General features: G+C 44.0%; 2 protein-coding genes across 2 annotated transcripts; both read right to left on the reverse strand.

Annotated features, from left to right (window-relative positions):
* Positions 1–1,634: 1,634 nt before the first annotated feature.
* Positions 1,635–15,187, reverse strand: hyal3 (hyaluronidase 3). The gene is made up of 4 exons (XM_060930868.1): positions 15,173–15,187; positions 6,291–7,210; positions 4,646–4,735; positions 1,635–1,981 (listed from the first exon to the last, which is right to left on the reverse strand). The coding sequence occupies exons 2-4, from the start codon at positions 7,197–7,199 to the stop codon at positions 1,715–1,717; spliced, it is 1,266 nt and encodes a 421-aa protein (XP_060786851.1). The 5' UTR covers positions 7,200–7,210; positions 15,173–15,187; the 3' UTR covers positions 1,635–1,714.
* LOC132892581 (N-alpha-acetyltransferase 80) lies at positions 12,598–19,932 on the reverse strand. Its single transcript, XM_060930869.1, has 2 exons — positions 19,780–19,932; positions 12,598–14,314 (listed from the first exon to the last, which is right to left on the reverse strand). Coding segments are annotated over exons 1-2 (816 nt in total). The 5' UTR covers positions 19,782–19,932; the 3' UTR covers positions 12,598–13,500.
* Positions 19,933–21,783: the final 1,851 nt, after the last annotated feature.

The raw sequence follows: 21,783 nt of genomic DNA on the forward strand, positions 1-21,783 counted from the left end.
GCTGTGTTTTTAATGCTGTGATGTAGGCCTATTATACATAGCTTGTGTGGCAACTTGGTTATCTGTCAGAAGGAAGAATGTTTTGGATGGATAGTGTTATGTGTGTTATGGACAAGTGTGTTATGTCAGCATAAAATCAAATTGAAATAGCTAAATCAAAAACTATTTAAAAAAAAGATGTTAGAATGTTTTTTGTTTACAAATTTGAGTAATTGCTTTTGCACTGGATAAAATTTTGCTTTGACATTAAATGCAGTTGGATGCAATTATTTTGCGGTGTCTTTTTGTATGCGGCCCCCGAAAACTCAGTGATATTTCCAATCGGCCCTCTTGGTACTAAAGTTGAATAGCCCTGGTATACAGCAATCTTCAAATTATGCCACAGATTCTCAATTGGATTGAGGTCTGGGCTTTGACTAGGCCATTTAAATGTTTCCCTTTAAACCACTCCAGTGTAGCTTTAGCAGTATGTTTCAGAAGGGTTGTGTTCCAGAGCAGGTTGATTTATACATACATCATGTGACAGATCATGTGACACTTTGATTGCACACAGATAGATCTTAATCAACTAATTACGTGATTTATGAAGTTAATTGGTTGGACCAGCTCTTATTTAGGGGGTGAATACCGTACCTATGCATACTCCAGATTTGTTTTTTTTTAAAATCTTAATCATTGTTTGTGTAACAAGAAAAAACAATTTGCTTCTTTAAAGTGAGAGGCATGTTGTGTAAATCAAATGGTGCTAACCCTCCAAAAATCCATTTTAATTCCAGCTTGTAATGCGACAAAACAGGACAAACACCAAGGGGGATGAATACTTTTGCAAGACACTGAATCTGCTTTAGTATATTGAAGATAAGAGTGACAACAGATTTAGGAGCACAAAATGTTGCATAATAAGCTCTGTACTTGTCTAGGAAATTACCACAACTAATGACTCCACAGTCAGAGTTAAAGGAACCATTCAGATACATTTTGTTCCTAAACCAGGCAAATGGAGCCTCAAAACGCACAACAGTAGTTCTTGAGGTCCAATTTTGTACGTCAATGCTCCTTTAACTAAAGATGCACTGACCCATCATGTATAAACCTTAAAATCCTAATGTAGTACTGTTTTGATGAGCATAAACTCTCTTTATAAAAGAACACATACAGCACGAGGAGAAAAACATTAAGAGTAAACAAGCAAATGAGTTTTACAGACATCTGATGTAAAGGACCAGATAATCACCAAAAACTGCTCCGTAACTTGCCTTACCATAGCTGATGTGTGTGTGAATATGATTTTTGTTGCCGTTATGTTTATCGCTTGTACTAAGTGGCAATGATTATGGCCTCTAGCAAAAGCAGTGTGTGATCATGAGACCATCCATACTGATGGTTGTCTCCAGAACAACTACTGTTTAAGATCAGGTAAAGTAAGTCCAAGTAAAAACGGACTCCAGAAACGCGTACTAGCTTAAAGAGTTGATAAAAATGTGCCAATAAATACCATTGCTTATTAAATAGCTGTTCATACAGTATTATAAACCAGATGCATAAGGACCATGTATTATTTAGATCAGAAATAGGTGGGTTTTACATCAACAATTAAAATAAATGATGACTGCTTTGTGCTGGAACTGGTTTATTAGAAGGGGTAAAAACTAATACACCTTTCAGAATTTGAAGTACAATTCACAATTTAAGGACAGTGGTGTTAGCGTTGGCTTCACTTCACATCCATGATGTTCTCGTCACACTGCTTTCCTCTCCATCCTTCATAGCACACACATTTGAATTTTGACCTCAGGTCATGGGCAAGTTCATTCCTGGTGTCGATCTGGGTAATCATGTGACCTGAATGAGGGTTGCGTCTCATGCAGCGACCGTTAGCACTGCATACGCTCTTGCTGCAATGTGCCACACCGCGATGCAAAGTGTCCACATACACACCCAAGACCGAGCGTATGTAGTCCCGGAGAAGAACACACTGGTGCTAGATGGACAGAGAAATGTGATGTGATAATCACAACAAAATATGAGCAGTGTATATACAGCAAACATTCACCTAGATGGAGTTTCCATGAAATGTAAATGCACAGATAATTACACTTAATATACAAGAATTTATTTACAGTCAGGTCCATAAGTATTTGGACATGACAATTTATGTAATTTTGCTTCTGTACATCACCACAATGGATTTAAGATAAAACTATCAAGATGTGATTGAAGTGGAGACATTAATTCAAGGGGTTTAACACAAAATATTGCATTAACTGTTTAGGAATTACAATCATTTTGTTACATAGTCCCATCATTTTCGAAAGTAATTGGACAAATGAACAATTATTAACATAAGCACCATTTTTAATACTCGGATGCAAATCCTTTGCAATCAATGACTGCCTGAAGTCTGGAACTCATGGACATCACCAGATGCTGAGTTTCCTCCCTTGAGATGCTTTGACCTTTTCTGCAGCCTCCTTCAGTTGCTGCTTGTTTGAGGGCCTTTCTACATTCAGTTTTGTCTTCAGCAAGTGAAAAGCATGCTCAATTGCAGGCATGCAAACTGGTCAGGGGTGAAAAAGGTGAGAAGGGTGCACGGACACACGGCACGCGTGCAAAAGTACATTTCATAGTCTATGTTACAAAAAAAATTGCAACCAGTGACATCTTGAATTTAATACAGCACAAAATAACTTTCCATAAACATGTCTTAATAAGTTACTGTTGAGTGGCCGGTAAATTGTACCATTTATTTGTCAGTGGCCGGTAAAGTTTGATATTTTGTGAAGTTAATTTTCACCCCTGTGTACAACACAGTGGGCTATTTACAAAAAGGTATATATTGCTGCCTGTGCTATCTAACAGACCTACCCCAGAGGACACACCTGGCCAATCCCTGTCTGTCAATTTTCTTAAAGACATCACCTATGTGAAATCAGGGGCGGATCTAGAAAAATATTTATGGGGTGCCAAGAGGGGGGCAGGAATTTTTGAGGGGTGGCAACGTATTATAGACGTGTATATATACTGAATTTAATCACAGTTATCACAGTTTGATGACAAATAGTATGTACACACTACAAAAGGGCACGGGCTGCCATTTACAAACTCATACAGACAAACTTAATCTCATGCTTTTATTGTTCACGAAGAACACATTCTCAGATGAGGTCTATACCGTTTCTGGACAGTTTTATACTGTATATGCAAAAGAACAGACACTAAAAACAACAGTAACAACACTGCTTCAAATTCAGCATGATTTAAACCATTTACACCAGCGTCACATTTTATAGTTTTATTTTCTCACGCTTTGTAAAGGCTCACCAGTGAGCATAACATGAACTTGTCATGCCTACAACAGCTGAATGCAGCGATTTCCATGTTGCTCAGCAAAACGCTTCACAAATTTATCAGGATCTAATGCTTTTGTGCGCTTTGATTCAATGCTGAGTACAGCCAAACTTGATAGTCTCTTTTCTGTCATAGTCGACCGCAAATAAGTCTTTATGAGCCTGAGAGATGAAAAACTTCGTTCACAGGATGCACTGCTCACAGGCAAGACAACCGCTATTTTACACAACCTGAACAACTAAAAAAAAAACAAACATCTTGGTATGGGTCCAAAAACTGAGTGAACTCCATGAGAGTGGTAGGACTCTCCTGTTCCCCCTTTTTTCTATCTAGTACTCTTCTCGTCTGATGTAACTCATGTTTAAGATCCTCAATATTTGAATCATAAGCTTCAGCCAATAGCAGAACAGCCTCCTCTCTCAAAAAAGTTGGACTTGATGGATTTAATGCCTGGACACCCTGCATAATGTTACAATTCGTGTTAGAAAATATTTCTCCAATCATGTTATCCAGAACTGGATAGTACACAGAGACACAAAAAGTGTGTTTGCTATCTGAAGGCATGTTTGGCTACTTCTTTTATTTTTGCTTGAACACCTGCATGTGCCCCACGCTTCACTGCTGCGCCATCGTAGCCCTGTCCTACAAGGTTTTTCTTGTACTCCAGCCCATGTTTCTCAAGGAAGCATATAATCTTGTCACTTAAGGCGGTGGCATCCAGGTGTTCTGCCACTTCAAACTCCAGAAAGCTTTCATGAACCACACCGTTGTAAAAATATCTCAGAACAAATGACATTTGCTCTTTTTTCTGAACATCTTTAGTTTCATCAACAATAACTGAAAACTGCTTGCTCGTTTTAACTTCCTGGATGATTTCCTCTTTGACCATTGCAGCCAAGCACTCAAGTATTTCATTCTGTATTGTTTTACTCCAGATCTTTTATCTCATTAATTTGTCATGAAATAACAAGGAAACAGATCATACTTGGCCATATAACAGCTTATAAGTCAATTGTCCCATAACTTTTGAGCCTGTGGGACTGTAAAAATGGTTAAATTCCTAAAAATTCCTAGGAATTTTTAGGAATTCCTAGATGCGTAATGCAATATTTTTGTCAAATGCTTTGAATTAAAGATAAGTAAAGCTGAACTTATACACTTCAATCACTTGATTGCTCCATTTCAAATCCACTGTGGTGTACAGAGGCAACATTATGAAAAGTGTCACTGTCCAAATACTTATGGATCTGAGTGTATAATAACTATCATCTACAGTCGAACGTATACACATGCAGACCTTGGACTTGGCAAACCTCATTTCACCCCACAACACCACACCAGCAGCACCTAAAGATGTAATCTCACCAAGTGTGTTTTCCAGATCAGTCTATAATAAAAACAGAGAAATACACAGTACAATCAAATTATTTCTGAAATGCCAAATATGTGTAAGTGGGAGACTAATTTGTAAGGTAATGGAAAGTTAAGCAACTGTTTAAATAATTATTTTGGACCAACCAATTCTGTAGTACCAACCAGTCACAAGAAAACTGGAAAATGTATTCTGCTAGTGTAACATTAAAAAAACAACAACAAAAAAACAGGATTGTGTAAAATAAAATCACAATTACTGAAATGTGTGCAAGTGGAAGAACACAAGTCTTTAAAGCTAGCAAATAATTTATTGGCTGGCATGGTTGTGTAGCATTTCCACCTCATGGCTGTGTGAATGAAAGTATTCACGGTTATCCATTCTGGGTCATGGGTGAGCTGGAGCCAATCTCAGCTGCCATTGGGTGAGAGGCGGGGTCCATCCTGGACAGGTCCCCAGTCTACTGCAGGGCTTCATTCATTCATTGTTAACAGCTATTTTTTGGTTTGTGTTGAACTGAAGGTATTGCTGAGCAACTGTTGAGGTTTTTTTCTCAATGTGAAAAATCAATCCTGTGCATTTATTTTAAAAAATAAATCACTGGGCATAGGAATCCAATCTGAACTGGTGATGAAAATTACTTCTGTTAATGACAAAATTAAGAATGATCCATAACTAGCACTTTCTGAGACCTAAAGGCAGAGTGTGCTTTGTTAGACACTAATTAAATCAGCATTAACTACTATTAATTATTTCATAAATTTTAATTCATTTTTCAGAACGATTCGAGGTGTGGTGGTTGTGTTGCGTGGTTATTTTATAGATTCCCATTATGGGTACATTTACTTTTACTTCCAATGCTTAAACTAATTTAAACATGGATACTTTGATTTAAAATTAATTTTTAAACAAAACAAACAGGGCCGCACGGTGGTGTAGTGGTTAACGCTGTCGCCTCACAGCAAGAAGGTCCAGGTTCGAGCCCCGTGGCCGGCGAGGGCCTTTCTGTGCGGAGTTTGCATGTTCTCCCCGTGTCCGCGTGGGTTTCCTCCAGGTGCTCCGGTTTCCCCCACAGTCCAAAGACATGCAGGTTAGGTTAACTGGTGACTCTAAATTGACCGTAGGTGTGAATGTGAATGGTTGTTTGTGTCTATGTGTCAGCCCTGTGATGACCTGGCGACTTGTCCAGGGTGTACCCCGCCTTTCGCCCGTAGACAGCTGGGATAGGCTCCAGCTTGCCTGCAACCCTGTAGAACAGGATAAAGCAGCTAGAGATAATGAGATGAGATGAGACAAAACAAACAGAAAAAAAAAACACTCAGGTTCTTGGGGGGGGGGGGGGGGGGCAGCAACACCCAGCCAATAGGAACTTTTTTCTTCTTTTGCCATTTTTGTCCTGTACTTGTTTTCAGGGGATGCAACTGATGGCAACACTAAAGAGAGAGGCTGTAATTGTAGATTTCACATTTCAAAACAGCTTTAACCAACTTCCACCACAAGTGCTTTTCCTGTTTTAATGCAAGGACAGCACTGCATCAATGACAAAAACAGCGTGTATGTGTGAATATACCTGGTTTAAGAAGTGTAGAGTTTTTGTAAAGGCCACTCGAGCGTAAGGTAGAACAGGAAGTTGGGAAGCGTCACGTTCATGCTGTGATGCCACTCGGAATGCCTCGAGTACACGGTGTCTTACCATAAGCCGTGTATTTGGGTGGCCCGCTAGCCCACGGTGCACATACACACTTGGGTAGATTGCAGTGGACTGCTGCCATAAAAACACCAGTTTGTCATTTAGTGTCTCTATTCCAGGTTTGCAGTGCCCGGTGTACCCACTCTCTTCTGCCCCATGGCCATTATAGCAGCCAGGGAATCCATAAAACCCCCACAATCCCTTGGGACAAGTCTTGACTCCAAGTCGCAGCGTTTCTTCCATAAACGACCGTGCTGCTTTCTCAAACTCAGCCGTTGCCAGTGATGTTACTTCCTCCTCAGACATTTCTGCATGTTTCTCTCTTACCAGTTGCTTCGACAGATCATGGTAGACCTGTCGGTTTCCAAAGTTGCGGACCCACAGAGGTTGCCACTTCTCCCAGTCCACCACAGCCAACCCGTTAAAACTCCTCCGCATAAATGCATGGATCTGTCCCTCTGACAGTGCAAGGTGACGGTCAAGATCGCCCTTCTGAGGAATCCCGCCATTCACACTCTCGCCCTGGCGATTGATGTAGGGATACAAACCAAGTCGGCGTTCATAAAACAGATTTATCTTCTCACCTCTGAATCTCTGTTCTGCATTGTGTATGATGCCATGCTGTTGTAGGGGCAGTGAAACACCAAACACACGCTCACATTTTGAGGTAGGCATGTTCCACACCACAGAGAAACCCTGATTCCTGATGACAGGATCACTGTCTGAAACAGTGCCACTGAGAAACAGGGACAGGAGGAAGGGGAGCAGTAGGGAGGACCTGCAAAACATGATGGCTTCTCCTATAGAACAGACACAGCTCAATCACATATCTAATTTAAAAATATCCAACACAAGTACATCACCTGACTGAACAAAATTCATGGAAATCATTTAACTGTCTTAAAAACCCAAAGGAATCCAAGTCAAATAAAAAGCAAGTCCATCCAGCCATTCATAGTCTATTCCACTTATCCATTAGGGTCAATGGGGGAAGCTGGAACCAATCCCAGCTGACTTTGGACAAGAGGCGAGGTTCACCCTGGGCAGGTTGCCAATCTATCGCAGCATTAACACAGAAACGAGCAACCATTTACACTCACGTTCACACCTATGGGCAATTTAGAGGAACCAGTTGACCTAATCCATATGTCTTTGGACTGTGGGAGGAAACCGGAGCACCTGGAAGAAACCCACACAGGCACAGGGAGAACAAGCAAACTCCACACTGAAAGGCCTCAGTTGGCCACAAGGTTCAAACCCAGAACCTTCTTGCTGTTAGGCAACACTGCACTCCACAAATCAAGTCAAATCTTTAGATATAAATACAAAGAGCTCTGTAGGGCAGTACAGTGGCATAGCAGGTAGTACTGCTGCCTAACCACTTCAGGGTCCCTGGTTTGACCCCGAGCTCGGATTACTGTCTTTCTCTGTATGTTCTCCCATTGTGCAATGCACAAAGAATACACCCATGAGCATATGTATACAATCTACTGAGTATGAAGTGTGCTTGATGTATGCAGGTAAGGTGAGAGGTAAAATCCCAAAAGACGTGTGTTGTCCATACGTGTGGAAAGTCATCAGCTAGTCCCGGTTCCATTAGGAACCTGAACTGCTTGTGGAAAACTTTATCAAGTCAACAATCTAAAGCTGGGAAACTTTGTATTTTTGCTGTTAAGGTTTTCAGTCTTCTGGGTTTTTTTTTCCAATGTCTTGTGGTAGTGAGTCTAGGAAGCTGGACAACAACTGATGACATCATGGGATTGTGGCGGGGGGGCGTGGTCAAGCATCGGTCTGTGACTGGAGGGCGGAGTCAGGGAAGGTAAGTGGCAGAATCACTACACCTGAGGTGAATTAACCTGTTTGTGTGTCTTCCCAGGAGCCGCGCCCTATTTAAGGAAGAGAGCAAGAGCAGAGCGGGCTCTCTCCCCAACCAGATGACTTATGTGTGTGTGTATGCGTGTGGCTGGGAAAGTGTGTTTGCGACTGAAAAGTGCAAATAAAAAGAATTAGTGAGAACTCAGTACTGGCCTGCCATGCTTCTGTGCTCCACCCACCTAAACACTTGCTACAGTGGTGCCAAACCTGGGTCGGAGCGCAGGAGGAAACAGCCCTATGGAGTCCTCCCCCTTCAAGGACCTGGTCCATGCCCTCGCCACGGTCCAACAGAGCCAGCACCAGGCGCTGGTCACGCTCCGGGAAGAACAGGAGCGAAGGTTTGAGGCCCTGGTGCTGGCGCAGCAGGAAGATTGCTGGGCGTTCCAGCACCTACTCGCGTCGGCGGGGCCCTTCCCACCTCACCCTGACGAAGATGGGTCCGCACGACGACCCCGAGGCCTTCCTCGTTCTCTTTGAGCAGGCAGCAGAGGTGTGGGATTGGCCGGTGGAACAGTGCGTGGCACGCCTCCTCCCCCTCCTCACGGGCGAGGCGCAGCTGGCCGCGCTACAGCTCCCCGCCGACAGCCGGCTGGTCTACGCGGACCATTTGCGCAAGGCCCAAGAACGACAAACCCACCTGTACAACAAGGGTACGCACCTCAGGGAGTTCGCACCGGGAGATAAAGTACTCGTACTGTTGCCCACATCGAGCTCTAAATTAATCGCCAGGTGGCAAGGACCCTTTGAGGTCACACGGCGAGTCGGGGATGTCGACTATGAGGTCAGGCGAACGGACAGGGGTGGGGCGTTACAGGTATACCACCTCAATCTGTTAAAACGTTGGCGCAACGAGGTCCCCGTGGCACTGGTGTTGGTGGTTCCTGAGAAGGCGGAGTTGGGGCCGGAGGTTCAAAAGGGAAAACTGGCATCACCCACCGCTCCGGTCCCCTGTGGAGCCCACCTCTCACCGACCCAGCTCGCGGAGGTTGCCCGGTTGCAAACAGAATTTTCTGACGTGTTCTAGCCCCTGCCCGGCCACACCCACCTCATAGAACACCACATTGAGATGCCTCCGGGGGTGGTAGTGCGCAGCCGCCCTTACAGACTGCCCGAACACAAGAAAAAGGTGGTTCGGGAAGAACTCGAGACCATGCTCGAAATGGGCATCGTCGAGGAGTCCCACAGCGACTGGAGCAGCCCAGTGGTCTTGGTTCCCAAGGCCAACGGGTCGGTCCGGTTCTGTGTCGACTATAGGAAGGTCAACGCGGTGTCTAAATTCGATGCGTACCCAATGCCTTGTATTGATGAGTTGCTCGATCGACTAGGCACGGCTCGCTTTTACTCGACACTGGATTTAACAAAGGGTTATTGCCAGATCCCCTTGACTCCATTATCCCGAGAAAAAAAGGCCTTTTCCACACCGTTCGGCTTACACCAATTTGTCACACTTCCTTTTGGGCTGTTTGGGGCGCCCGCTACATTTCAGCGGCTGATGGATAGGGTCCTTCGCCCCCACGCTGCCTATGCGGCCGCCTATCTCAACAATATAATTATCTATAGTAATGACTGGCCGAGGCACCTCCAACATCTGAGGGCTGTCCTTAGGTCGCTGAGGCAGGCGGGCCTCACAGCCAACCCGAAAAAGTGTGCGATTGGGCGGGTGGAAGTACGGTATCTGGGCTTCCACTTGGGCAACGGGCAGGTGCGTCCCCAAATTAACAAGACAGCGGCAATTGCGGCCTGCCCGAGGCCCAAGACCAAAAAGGGGGTGACACAGTTCCTGGGGCTGGCTGGCTATTATCGGAGGTTTATACCTAATTATTCGGACGTCACCAGCCCGCTGACTGATCTCACTAAAAAGGGGGCACCAGATCCGGTCCAGTGGACGGAGCAGTGCCAGCGGGCTTTTTCTGAGGTAAAGGCTGCACTGTGTGGGGGGCCACTGTTACACTCCCCTGACTTTTCTCTCCCTTTTATATTGCAGACAGACGCGTCGGACAGAGGGCTGGGGGCTGTTTTGTCCCAGGAGGTGGAGGATCGTCCAGTGCTGTACATAAGTCGGAAGCTGTCAGTGCGTGAGGGGTGCTACAGCACCATAGAGAAGGAGTGCCTGGCCATCAAGTGGGCGGTCCTCGCCCTCCGTTACTACCTGCTGGGACGCCCTTTCACCCTCTGTTCGGACCACGCGCCCCTCCAGTGGCTCCACCGCATGAAGGATGCCAATGCGCGGATCACCCGTTGGTATCTGGCACTCCAACCCTTTAACTTCAAGGTGGTCCACAGGCCGGGGGCGCAGATGGTCATGGCGGACTTCCTCTCCCGTCGGGGGGGTGGGGGGGGAGTCAGCTGCAGGCCGGACGGCTGCCCGGCCTGAGTCGGGCGGTGGGGGTATGTGACGGGGGGGCATGGTCAAGCGTCGGTCTGTGACCGGAGGGCGGAGTCAGGGAAGGTAAGTGGCAGAATCACTACACCTGAGGTGAATTAACCTGTTTGTGTGTCTTCCCAGGAGCCGCGCCCTATTTAAGGAAGAGAGAGAGAGCAGAGCGGGCTCTCTCCCCAACCAGATGACTTATGTGTGTGTGTGTATGCGTGTGGCTGGGAGAGTGTGTTTGCGACTGAAAAGTGCAAATAAAAAGAGTTAGTGAGAACTCAGTACTGGCCTGCCGTGCTTCTGTGCTCCACCCACCTAAACACTTGCTACAGGGATCATTCTACATCACTGTTTATGTGCATACCAAGTACAGAAGCAATGAGAAAAAGATTAAAAGAAGAAAGATATCCTGGCTAGTAGAACAAAATGTTTATTCCTCAATCAGGTTAAAATACCACCTTCAAACGCAAACACTTTTTACATTGTCCAACTTGTGTAAAATGAAAGAAGTGGAAGAGTGAATGCTAAATACAGTACTTTGCAGGAATAAAGAGCAAACCACATAAGTAAATTATATTCTGTGTAAGCCTTCGCTGAACATCTCAGTGTAGTTAAAAGAATAATAGAAAATCAGCCTGACTGAAAACAGTGAGGTTAATAGCACAGGTATTTTTTTAAAGAACAAGGCTGGAACTGAAAGTTGGAGATTACATTACATTAGAGGCATTTAGCAGGCGCTCTTATCCACAGCAATGTACAACAAGCACACATACCCAGCGCCTGGGGGGCAGTTGGGGGTTGGGTGCCTTGCTCAAGGTCAGTTCAGGCATGGCTTTCCCTGCCCATCCAGAGAATCAAACCAGCAACCCTTTAGGCCCAAAGCTGCTTCTCTAACTTTTTGGTCATGGCTGCCCCATGAAAAATGATTGACTGACCAGGCAATAAACATAATTATTAGCTGGTGTACTGGTATTCACTTCTGGCAACAACTAGCTGTGGACTTCTATAGCTTTTACACTTTCTATTGACCCATCCCACGTGACGTCACGACAAATGCGGCTGCCATTTTGGACATGAACTACCAGTAGTCTACCACAGCCAACAACGAGGAATGACGGCGAAGCATCGAAAGGAATATAGCCATCAAAAAAAGTTTTTACTTTCAGCAAGACTTCCATCATGCCATTATATTGTTGTGCACCTGGATGTAGTAACCATCAACACACAAGGCAAGATTTATCATTTTATCGGATCCCGACAGATGCTGACCAACGGAGAAGATGGATGGTCTCTAAAATATTGGCAAAATGATGTTTATTGACATAGCAATCGTGTGTAACGGGAAGCATTTGCATATCTGAAGTGTTGTGTTTACATCAAAGATAAAATAAACGGATAACGACTGCTGCTGCCAGGTTGGGAACACAAACTAGTAGAAAGGAAGTGTGCCAACAATGCCAACACACTTCCTTTGTGGTCGATTCTGCTTTAAGGTAAGATGCATTTAATTATTCGTCTGCTGTGGGTTTGGAATCGGTAGCCTGACCGATTCGTTCATGTTTGTGGTGCCATTTGTTTGTTGACGCGTGTTGAAATGGAAGATTGGTTGTTGACATGATTTCCAGTGATGCTTTGGTGCTGCTGTGGATCAGATGTGTTGAGTAGCCTGACTGTTTTTTTTTCTTGCGTGTGGTATCATTGTTGACGCGAGGCTGTTTTTTGAACATGCCAATGCGGACACGATTTCCCCTGATGAGTTATGACTTCAGACGCGATGCGTGTGTGGAGGTGTGGAGTCCGCGTGATATAGGCTTCTCATGTGTTTGGAGAGCCACGCTCTGAGACAAGCGCAAGCACCCCCCCCCCCCCCAAGGGAAAAAAAGGGACCCCCCGAAAATATCGGCATAGTTCGAACACTGGGTTGGAGAAAGTAATGGCAAATAGTGAGTGCACAAACCATAGAAGGTAAACTGTACACAGCGCCAGGGCAGTGTGATGGTATGTCTACTTTTAGATTGTGTTAGCTTATCAATGAACACACTCGTCACTCGACGAGTTTCACGTCTTTACGACGGATACTTAAATGTGTGTTAGGTATTATTGTTGCAGTCTAAGCAGTCATTGTAGCAGCTAGATGTGCGAGAACCGAAAGGGTCTGTGCCATAAACCGTTATTTCTTCATGTCCAAAATGGCGGTCGCGTTTACGAAGGTCACGTGAGTGGGAAGGGTCAATACTACAGTGACTGGCCCCAGTAAGTCATTTGTTGTAGGACACAAATACAAATGATGCAATGATGTGGGGGTTTGATTGTCAGGGATCCCAGACAGGCCACTTGTTTGTTCTCTGCCAGCTCCCAACATGCCTGGTTTGGGAAACATTGGCCTATAAGAAGACAATCAAAGACTAGGAAACTAGTAAAAATATGTAACCAACCCTCAGCAGACAGCATTTCTTATGGCCTACAGGTAAATGTATTTACTGACACATAACCTACTTCAGAACAGGACACCAGGGGAAAAATACACTTATTTCAAATGCAATACAACAAAAGTATTTATCCATTTTAATTGTCTTGGCAGTGATATCTGGTACAAAGTCAACATAACTGGATATGTTAAAGAAAAAAAAATCTCTCTGATGTATTAAGGCACATCCAATTTCAGTATTGTGATCATATTTCACAGAGATAACATCTTTCCTGGCTATCTGTGATGAAATACCCCGAGATGCAGATCAGCAGTCCTTCAACCAAAGTCCTTGCCTGGGAGAGCTCATGACTTGTAGATTTCGAGGTTCTGAGGTATGGGTGTGTGTGCATGTGACCTGGTGATGTGTGTCTACATCAGATGTTCTTGTGCATCCAGAAGACAGGCAGTCCTCGATTATCTGTGTAAGGTGTCTGTTCCAGAGTCTGTTCAACAGGAACCCATGAAGATGGGGGAAGAGCTGGAGCAGGTAGAGGGACAAAAGAAGGGGAGGTGCAAGGAGGAGGAAGTGGTGGTGGTGAAGGAGGTGGGTGGACTGCTGAAAAAGAAGGAGGAAGGGAGGAAGGACGAGAGGGAGATGTTAGAGGGACTGGGTTTGATGGTGGTGGTGGAGGAGGAGGGGGTGGTGGAAGGGGATTACTGTTAGGTACAGCAGTATTATCCTTCATCCTGTTCTCTCTGTCCCCCTCATTCTCAGCTGTCCTGCAGAACTTATGGAGTAGTTCCTCTGGCACGAGGGAGGCCAATGTGCCCACGTTCTGAACAGGCCACGATAGCACATAGCCAAGGTGGGCATAGAAGTACTGCTTATCATGAGTGGTGAGGTAGAGCCGGCTGAAACCTCTGGTGCGGGCATAGCGCTCCACACCCTCCATCAACGCCCGGCCATAGCCCCGCCCCCGCAGCTCATCTCGCACCACCACCGATTCCACGAACGCACTGCGGCTGCCTAGCACACGTGATACCCGGGCATGCCCGATCAACATCTCATCCTCCAGCAGGACGAGACATGCTGGGTAGCTGTCGCGAGACTGGCGGAGCGAGTGGAGCCGCGCTCCCATGCTGCGCTGCCATTGAGTGTTCAGTAGTTCAGCACATGCCTCCAGAAGGTCCCAGCGATGGTGAAGAGGGACGATACGGACAGCCGAAGTGCTAACGTCACCGTCACACCTGCACACATGGCCATGGGCAGGAGTCAACACAGGGATCAAGGTTTGAGAGTTTTAAAATGACATTGGGTTTGCAGTGGGGTTCTGTTAGAACTGGTGCAACATGCAGCTTTCTTGCTTTCTCACGAAACGAGCCAAGGAAGACATAAGATGTGTGGTTGGTTTAGTAATACAAAAGGTTGGTGGTGTGTGTTAGAACACAACATTTGAAACCAAAGCAAGCTCAGACACTATCAAGCCAAGAACAGAGCAGAGCTGCATTTCACATTCTGTTTCATTCACGACTTTACACATCCCTCTTTTGCAAACTGTTGGTCTTGCAATTTTTGTGTGTTCCCTTTTCACAAAAAAATGACCACAGAAGGACAATGAAGGAACCTTTAACCCCCCCCCAACAGTTGAAGATACTATAAGCAAAATAACACCTCCTGACCACAGAAATTCATAAAGCTGCTGCTGTACATAACGTGTAGATCACAAAGTACATTTTATTAACAGGAAGTAAATGTATGGCTTTTTAGTCTGAATTAGTAATTAACTTACAACTAATCAACATCACCACCTTGTTGAACAGTCAGTTCCAAGTCTATTAAAAACTTACACAAATGACTCACCATGCTATTTCAAGTATAACCAAACAACTTTATCCCCTAGCATTTTAAATGCTGTGATATTATGATTAGGAATGTCAGACAACTAAAACCAGAATTTAGAAAAATAAAAAGTTTACGACTTTCATTTCCAACTTAACTTGGTGAACCCAGAGTGACTGTCCTATAGAAATAACAATGCTGCACTTTCTAAGCTATAAAAACAAGGATATCATTCGCAAACAGAGTGTAAATGCCTACAGACTTACCGACAGTGATGTGTGTATCATCACAGCAAGACTAAACTGAGCCACATACACACACTCACACCAAGAAGACAGCATCAGAATAAGGAAATAGCTGGTTGCTTATAAGTATGCAACAGTGTTGTTTCATATCAGCCAGTAGACATGCTTAAACTCAAGCTATTTTTATTTTAAAAGTGTTAAATGGTTTAATAGAAGTGCAGTGGAAATTAATTCCAGTCAAGCAACGCGCATTGTGCTGAGGCATCACTGAGACAAGCTGACATGCACATGGATGTCTAAAAAGAGAAAATAGCAAACAGTTAAGATCAGTTACACAGAAGCAGTGTTTCTAAGGCCTGGTCCCACTGAGAGTTTTATCCTCAGAGAGCGTAATTAATAATTCAGAATAATAATTGAAGTGTGTTAGTATGGAATGGAACCAACCAGCAAAATACTACAAAGCGTATCCATCTGCAAGGCATGTGCAAATATCGTGGTTGCACAGTATACAGTGTTATTCAATGTGCACATATTATTAACACCGCAAATATCATCTCTTACATACAGAATAAAAACAGGCTAACTTGGCCATAAGATGATAACCTAACAGATTTGAAGACAGTGATAAAGGGAAAGTTTATACACAGCCCTAATGGTGACATTTCTTCTTAATAAAACAATGCGTAGGCACCTATTAGTAATGCATGTGAACAAGCTCTTCCATCCTTTTATACTAGCCAGGGCTTTCCACAGAAAAAAAAATCATCAGCCCGGCGGGCCCTAAAGGCTGCTAAGGGAGTCCGGGGGCATACTCCCCTGGAAAATTTTGAAATTAGAGACTTCAAATGGTGCATTCTGATGGCATCTAGGGCTGATTTAGGCACAATTCAACATTTTGTGTTTTTTTTTTTTTTACCTTGTCAAATATGCAAGGGGCAAAATTAGATTTGAAATGAAAACACTTGGTGGCACGGTGGTGTAGTGGTTAGCGCTGTCGCCTCACAGCAAGAAGGTCCGGGTTCGAGCCCCGTGGCCGGCGAGGGCCTTTCTGTGTGGAGTTTGCATGTTCTCCCCGTGTCCGCGTGGGTTTCCTCCGGGTGCTCCGGTTTCCCCCACAGTCCAAAGACATGCAGGTTAGGTTAACTGGTGACTCTAAATTGACCGTAGGTGTGAATGTGAGTGTGAATGGTTGTCTGTGTCTATGTGTCAGCCCTGTGATGACCTGGCGACTTGTCCAGGGTGTACCCCGCCTTTCGCCCGTAGTCAGCTGGGATAGACTCCAGCTTGCCTGCGACCCTGTAGAAGGATAAAGCGGCTAGAGATAATGAGATGAGATGAAAACACTTTGTAGCACACCTCTTCATTTTCCAGTTCCAGGATGCCAGGAACAGAATCGAGGTCAAATCACGCAACAGCGCCATCTAGTGACCAGCACCTAGAACGTGGTTTTATGTATGGTTGCAAATGGCAGTCAGTGCCCACAGCGAAACCCTTTATTTTCACTTCTGGGTTGAGTACCAGGATAGTCTAGACCTATATTATAACAATATCTTCCTATTTCTATAGTTATTACTCATTTTCAGAAGGGAATAGAAGATATTTAGGTGCGGAAAGTACTGTGCGTTGTTCAATTTATAGTATTGATTTTTTTTTTGGTGTGCAAGTGACAGCATGGTGCTTTGAGGAAAGCCCAGCTAGCAAGCAACAAGTTGTTTGTCGTTTGCCTCTTGTGGGTGTGTACTATCCAGTATTCTTTTGTTACAATGTGAGACGGCAAAATTCATATCCTACGGCCCACTGTACAATTTATACACATCACTTTTGTTTAAATGCAGTTAAGTACTTATCTTTCGACGTGACATGCTAGGCTCCATACTCTTATCTTCCGTTGACAGATTAGCAAAGCAACCTAACTGTACTACCAACTCACACTCACCAGAGGCACCAACAATCTCTGATACTTCCTTCCAAAATTTATTTTTATTCATAATCTCTCTATACACATTTAATGAGAGGTTGTATGTGACGAAATAAGAAGCATGGGTACAGCTATGTGCATCTAAATGAGAAGTAACTGCAGGTGCTAGAGTTGTGAGCGGTGAACTGAAGAAACATCAGACCACCATGCCAGGAGTCACTGGAGCCAACTGCATAGATTTGTCATTTTACTGAAGCTGACCTAATTTGCGTAGAATTGAGAAAAATTTCAATTCAAATGACACTTGTTGCTGAAAAGGACCAGCTAACCCTTCCCAGAAGCCTCTGCTCTAAGTTGAGTCATCATTTTCCATGCCATCAATACGCCACTGTGTTAGATTTGAATGTCCACTAAAATGTGATAACATCCTAGGACATAGATCATAAACTACCACAGGACTGAAGATAGACATTTTGTTAAAATAGCTATATTTTACAGCCTTTCAACCGATCCGTTCACTTTTCGTATGGTTATTCCGTTGTAATGGACCGGAACTGGCCTCAGCCATCTGGACTGATACTCAACTCCTTGCAGTCTTCTTCCATTTTTATTAGCAAAAGTTTTCTTGTAAACGCTCAGTACTCAGCTAGGTAAGCGCACACAAAGAAAGCTAGCCGAACTGGAAGGTTCAAAAGCAGATGTGGACAGTAACAAAATACATTTACTTGAGTACTGTACTTAAGTACACTTTTTGAGTGTCTGTACTTTACTTGAGTATTATTTTTTGGAAACTTATGACTTTAACTTCACTACATTTGAAAGACAAATATCGTACTTTTTACTCCACTACATTTCTATCAAGGTTGTCGTTATTCATTACTATGAAGCAGCTTTGAAAGGGGATGTTTTTTCTTTTCTAAAAAGTGATTGTTTTTTTTCGCAGGTGACACTAAGAGCCTGTCAGTAATCACTAAGGTCACGTCTTGTCCATAGACTGTATAAAATCAAGCTCAATGATTTCTCAACAGCATTATTTGAACACAATCAGTTGAAGGCAGAATGGAAGGAGGCGGTTCTTCTGGAGAAGGCACGCACCCATGGCTTTACCTGGAACCCATGTTTCAAATTTCTGAAAGGATGAAAGATACATTTCATTTTAAATGTTTGCTTTGTTTACCGAAAACTAACCACATCATGGCCTTCAAAAACTCGCCGTCCAACCTGCGGAAGCATATTAAGGTACTGTATGTAAACGTTTTATTCCAAGAGAAAGCTTGCAACGAAGTTGTCTGTGCTTTTAGAGCTAGCGATAACGTTGCAATAGTTATACAGTCTGGTTAGTCAAATGACTTTCTATGGATTTTCCTGCCAAGCTGCCCTCGCCTTGTCCACGGCTAACGATAACACATAGCTAGTTAACTTGGACACTGTTAGCATGTAAAAACGGAGTTACGCTAACATGAATAACGTTAACTTATCTGAAGTCCTTTCAGAAATGTGTTTTAGCATAATCCTGCCAAATAAACAGAATGTAGAAATCTCTCTTTTCTAGTAGCATTAGCTACCCAATATGATTTTGAGTTTGAAAAGAGTTTGCTAGCATGTCAGGTGGAGCTTCACTGACTAGCTAGCTTAACGTTAAACCACCATGATGCACAGCATGCGTTCATTTTGTGAATTCACATTTCTGTCCTTGGTAATGGCATTAGGTTTTGTAAATGCTGTGGCAATAATACAACAATGCGTTGACAGAAAATGTACTTTTAATACTTCAGTACTTTAACTTAAATAAAAATTTGACTGGACAACTTTCACTTGTATCGGCTTATCCTGTTCGCAGGCAAGCTGGAGCCTATCCCAGCTGACTATGGGCGAGAGGTGGGGTACACCCTGGACAAGTCGCCAGGTCATCGCAGATCTGACACATAGAGACAACCATCCATTCACACTCTCATTCACACCTACGGTCAATTTAGAGCTACCAATTAGCCTAACCTGCATGTCTTTGGACTGTGGGGGAAACCCACGCAGACACAGGGACAGCATGCAAACTCCACACAGAAAGGCCCTCGCCGGCCATGGGGCTCGAACCCGGACCTTCTTGCTGTGAGGCGACAGCGCTAACCACTACACCATCGTGCTGCCCTAAATTAGGTCATATTTCGGAAATGTAAATAGAATAGAAAATTCCTCATGCTACTATTTCACATACTAGCTGACTTTATCCTTCTTTCCATAATAACTGTGGCTGTGTGAACTCAAACTTTACATTACACATCGGCGTTTGTTGTACAAAGTGGCCACCAGAGGGCGCTGTAAATAAAGAGAGTAAAGTGAAGTGAAATCTTTCCTAATATGGTATAGACTCGGTGTTAACACTTTAAGATTTAATTAAATGAAAAAAAAAAACAATAACCAGATTTAAACCAGTGGTGGTAGCCTGCTAACTAGCTTTACTATTTGGACTAGCTTTAGTCTCAGTGTTGAAAAAAAATGCCATTTATATCATAAAGCTGCAGTTATCCAACACTCACACCAGGGTGTCTGACAGATTCAACGTATATATTAATTTAGATCTTACTATCCTGTTTGAATTGATGTACACGGATGTGAAACTAATCTGCAGTTTCAATGCGAGTCATTACAAATTCTTTGTGCATTGTATTCATCCTGTATTAATGTTACAGCTGGTGATCACGTGTTTACCTACATGTTCAGTCTCTATCCTCTCAGAGGTCAAACAACTGGAACCAAACACACATTTCTGAAGAAAAAAAACCGACCCTCGAACTCGTGATTAATCACACGCTACATTACAGAAATAAAATTCATGCCGGTTTGTCTATCACAGCAGTAAGTGCAAAAAAGCGGTGCTTTGAGTCGGAGACTGCACTACAACGCCCTCTGGCGGACAGGATGATACCGCTGCTGCTGCTTCTTCTGGCAGATTACAACTCATGTTTGGTGCACACTGCCACCTACTGTACAGGAAGAAAGACTTACCAGAATACTTTGTTTCTTCTTACTATTTTTTATTAAAATAGCAATTAATTCTTCCTAGGGCAGCACGGTGGTGTAGTGGTTAGCATTGTCGCCTCACAGCAAGAAGGTCCTGGGTTCGAGCCCAGCGGCCGGCGAGGGCTTTTCTGTGTGGAGTTTGCATGCTGTCCCTGTGTCTGCGTGGGTTTCCCCCACAGTCCAAAGACATGCAGGTTAGGCTAATTGGTAGCTCTAAATTGACCGTAGGTGTGAATGTGAGTGTGAATGGTTGCCTGTGTCTATGTGTCAGCCCTGTGATGACCTGGCGACTTGTCCAGGGTGTACCCCACCTCTCGCCCATAGTCAGCTGGGATAGGCTCCAGCTTGCCTGCGAACAGGATAAGCGGCTACAGATGATGGATGGATAATTCTTCCTATTAACCCAAAGCATTTTAATGAAGATAAATATCGCTGGGCGGCATGGTGGTGTAGTGGTTAGCAGTGTCGCCTCACAGCAAGAAGGTCCGGGTTCGAGTCCCATGGCCAGCGAGGGCCTTTCTGTGCGGAGTTTGCATGTTCTCCCCGTGTCCACATGGGTTTCCTCCGGGTGCTCCGGTTTCCCCCACAGCCCAAAGACATGCAGGTTAGGTTAACTGGTGACTCTAAATTGACCGTAGGTGTGAGTGTGAATGGTTGTCTGTGTCTATGTGTCAGCCCTGTGATGACCTGGTGACTTGTCCAGGGTGTACCCCGCCTTTCACCCGTAGTCAGCTGGGATAGGCTCCAGCTTGCCTGTGACCCTGTAGAACAGGATAAAGCAGCTACAGATAATGAGATGAGATAAATATCGCTTTCCTTCCATCCCTTACAGGAGTCAAGTTTATTTGTATAGCGCTTTTAACAGTAAACATTGTCGCAAAGTAGCTTTACAAAATTTGAACGACTTAAAACATGAGCTAATTTTATCCCTAATCTATCTCCAATGAGCAAGCCTGTGGCGACGGTGGCAAGGAAAAACTCCCTCAGACGACATGAAGAAACCTCAAGAGGAACCAGACTCAAAAGGGAACCCATCCTCATTTGGGCAACAACAGATAACATGACTATAACATTAACAGTTTTAACATGAAGTCAGTTTCGTTGATGTTATAACTGTTCATTGATGGAAACTTGAGTGCAAAACTGTTCATGACAACCGCAGTCCTAAAGTTAGCAACTGAACTGTAGTCCTCAGCCATAAAAGCATTACTGTAAGGAGGCTTCACTTCAGCTACAAAATATATGCAGTTCCACCACTTTTTGTTCTCATTACCAAAGTTCATTACTCAGTCTTGCTAAAAATGTAGGCTTATAGAAAGTAAAAAAGTTTTCTTCTCCCACACAAGGTTCATGTTTACAGAGACATGCAGTGAATACCTTCATGAACATCCAGATTAATTTTTTTTTTTTTTACAAATTCTACATCATCTTTGTCCCCCTGTAGGAGCTACACTGAATAGAGTTGAGCAAATTAGCTAATGTTTAATTTCTTAAATACCATATGTGATAAGGGCAGCATGGCAGTGTAGTGGTTAACATTGTCACCCAAGTTCAAACCTGCCAGTTACCCCAGTTTCCTCCGGGTGTTCCAGTTTCCTCCCGCAATTGAAAAGATGTGGATTAGGTCAACTCTACACTAAACTACCCATAGGTGTGGATGCGAGTGTGAATAGCTGTCTCTCTGTGTTCGCCCTGT

The sequence above is a fragment of the Neoarius graeffei genome, chromosome 10, assembly GCF_027579695.1.
Source record: "Neoarius graeffei isolate fNeoGra1 chromosome 10, fNeoGra1.pri, whole genome shotgun sequence".
Taxonomy (NCBI): Eukaryota; Metazoa; Chordata; class Actinopteri; order Siluriformes; family Ariidae; genus Neoarius; species Neoarius graeffei.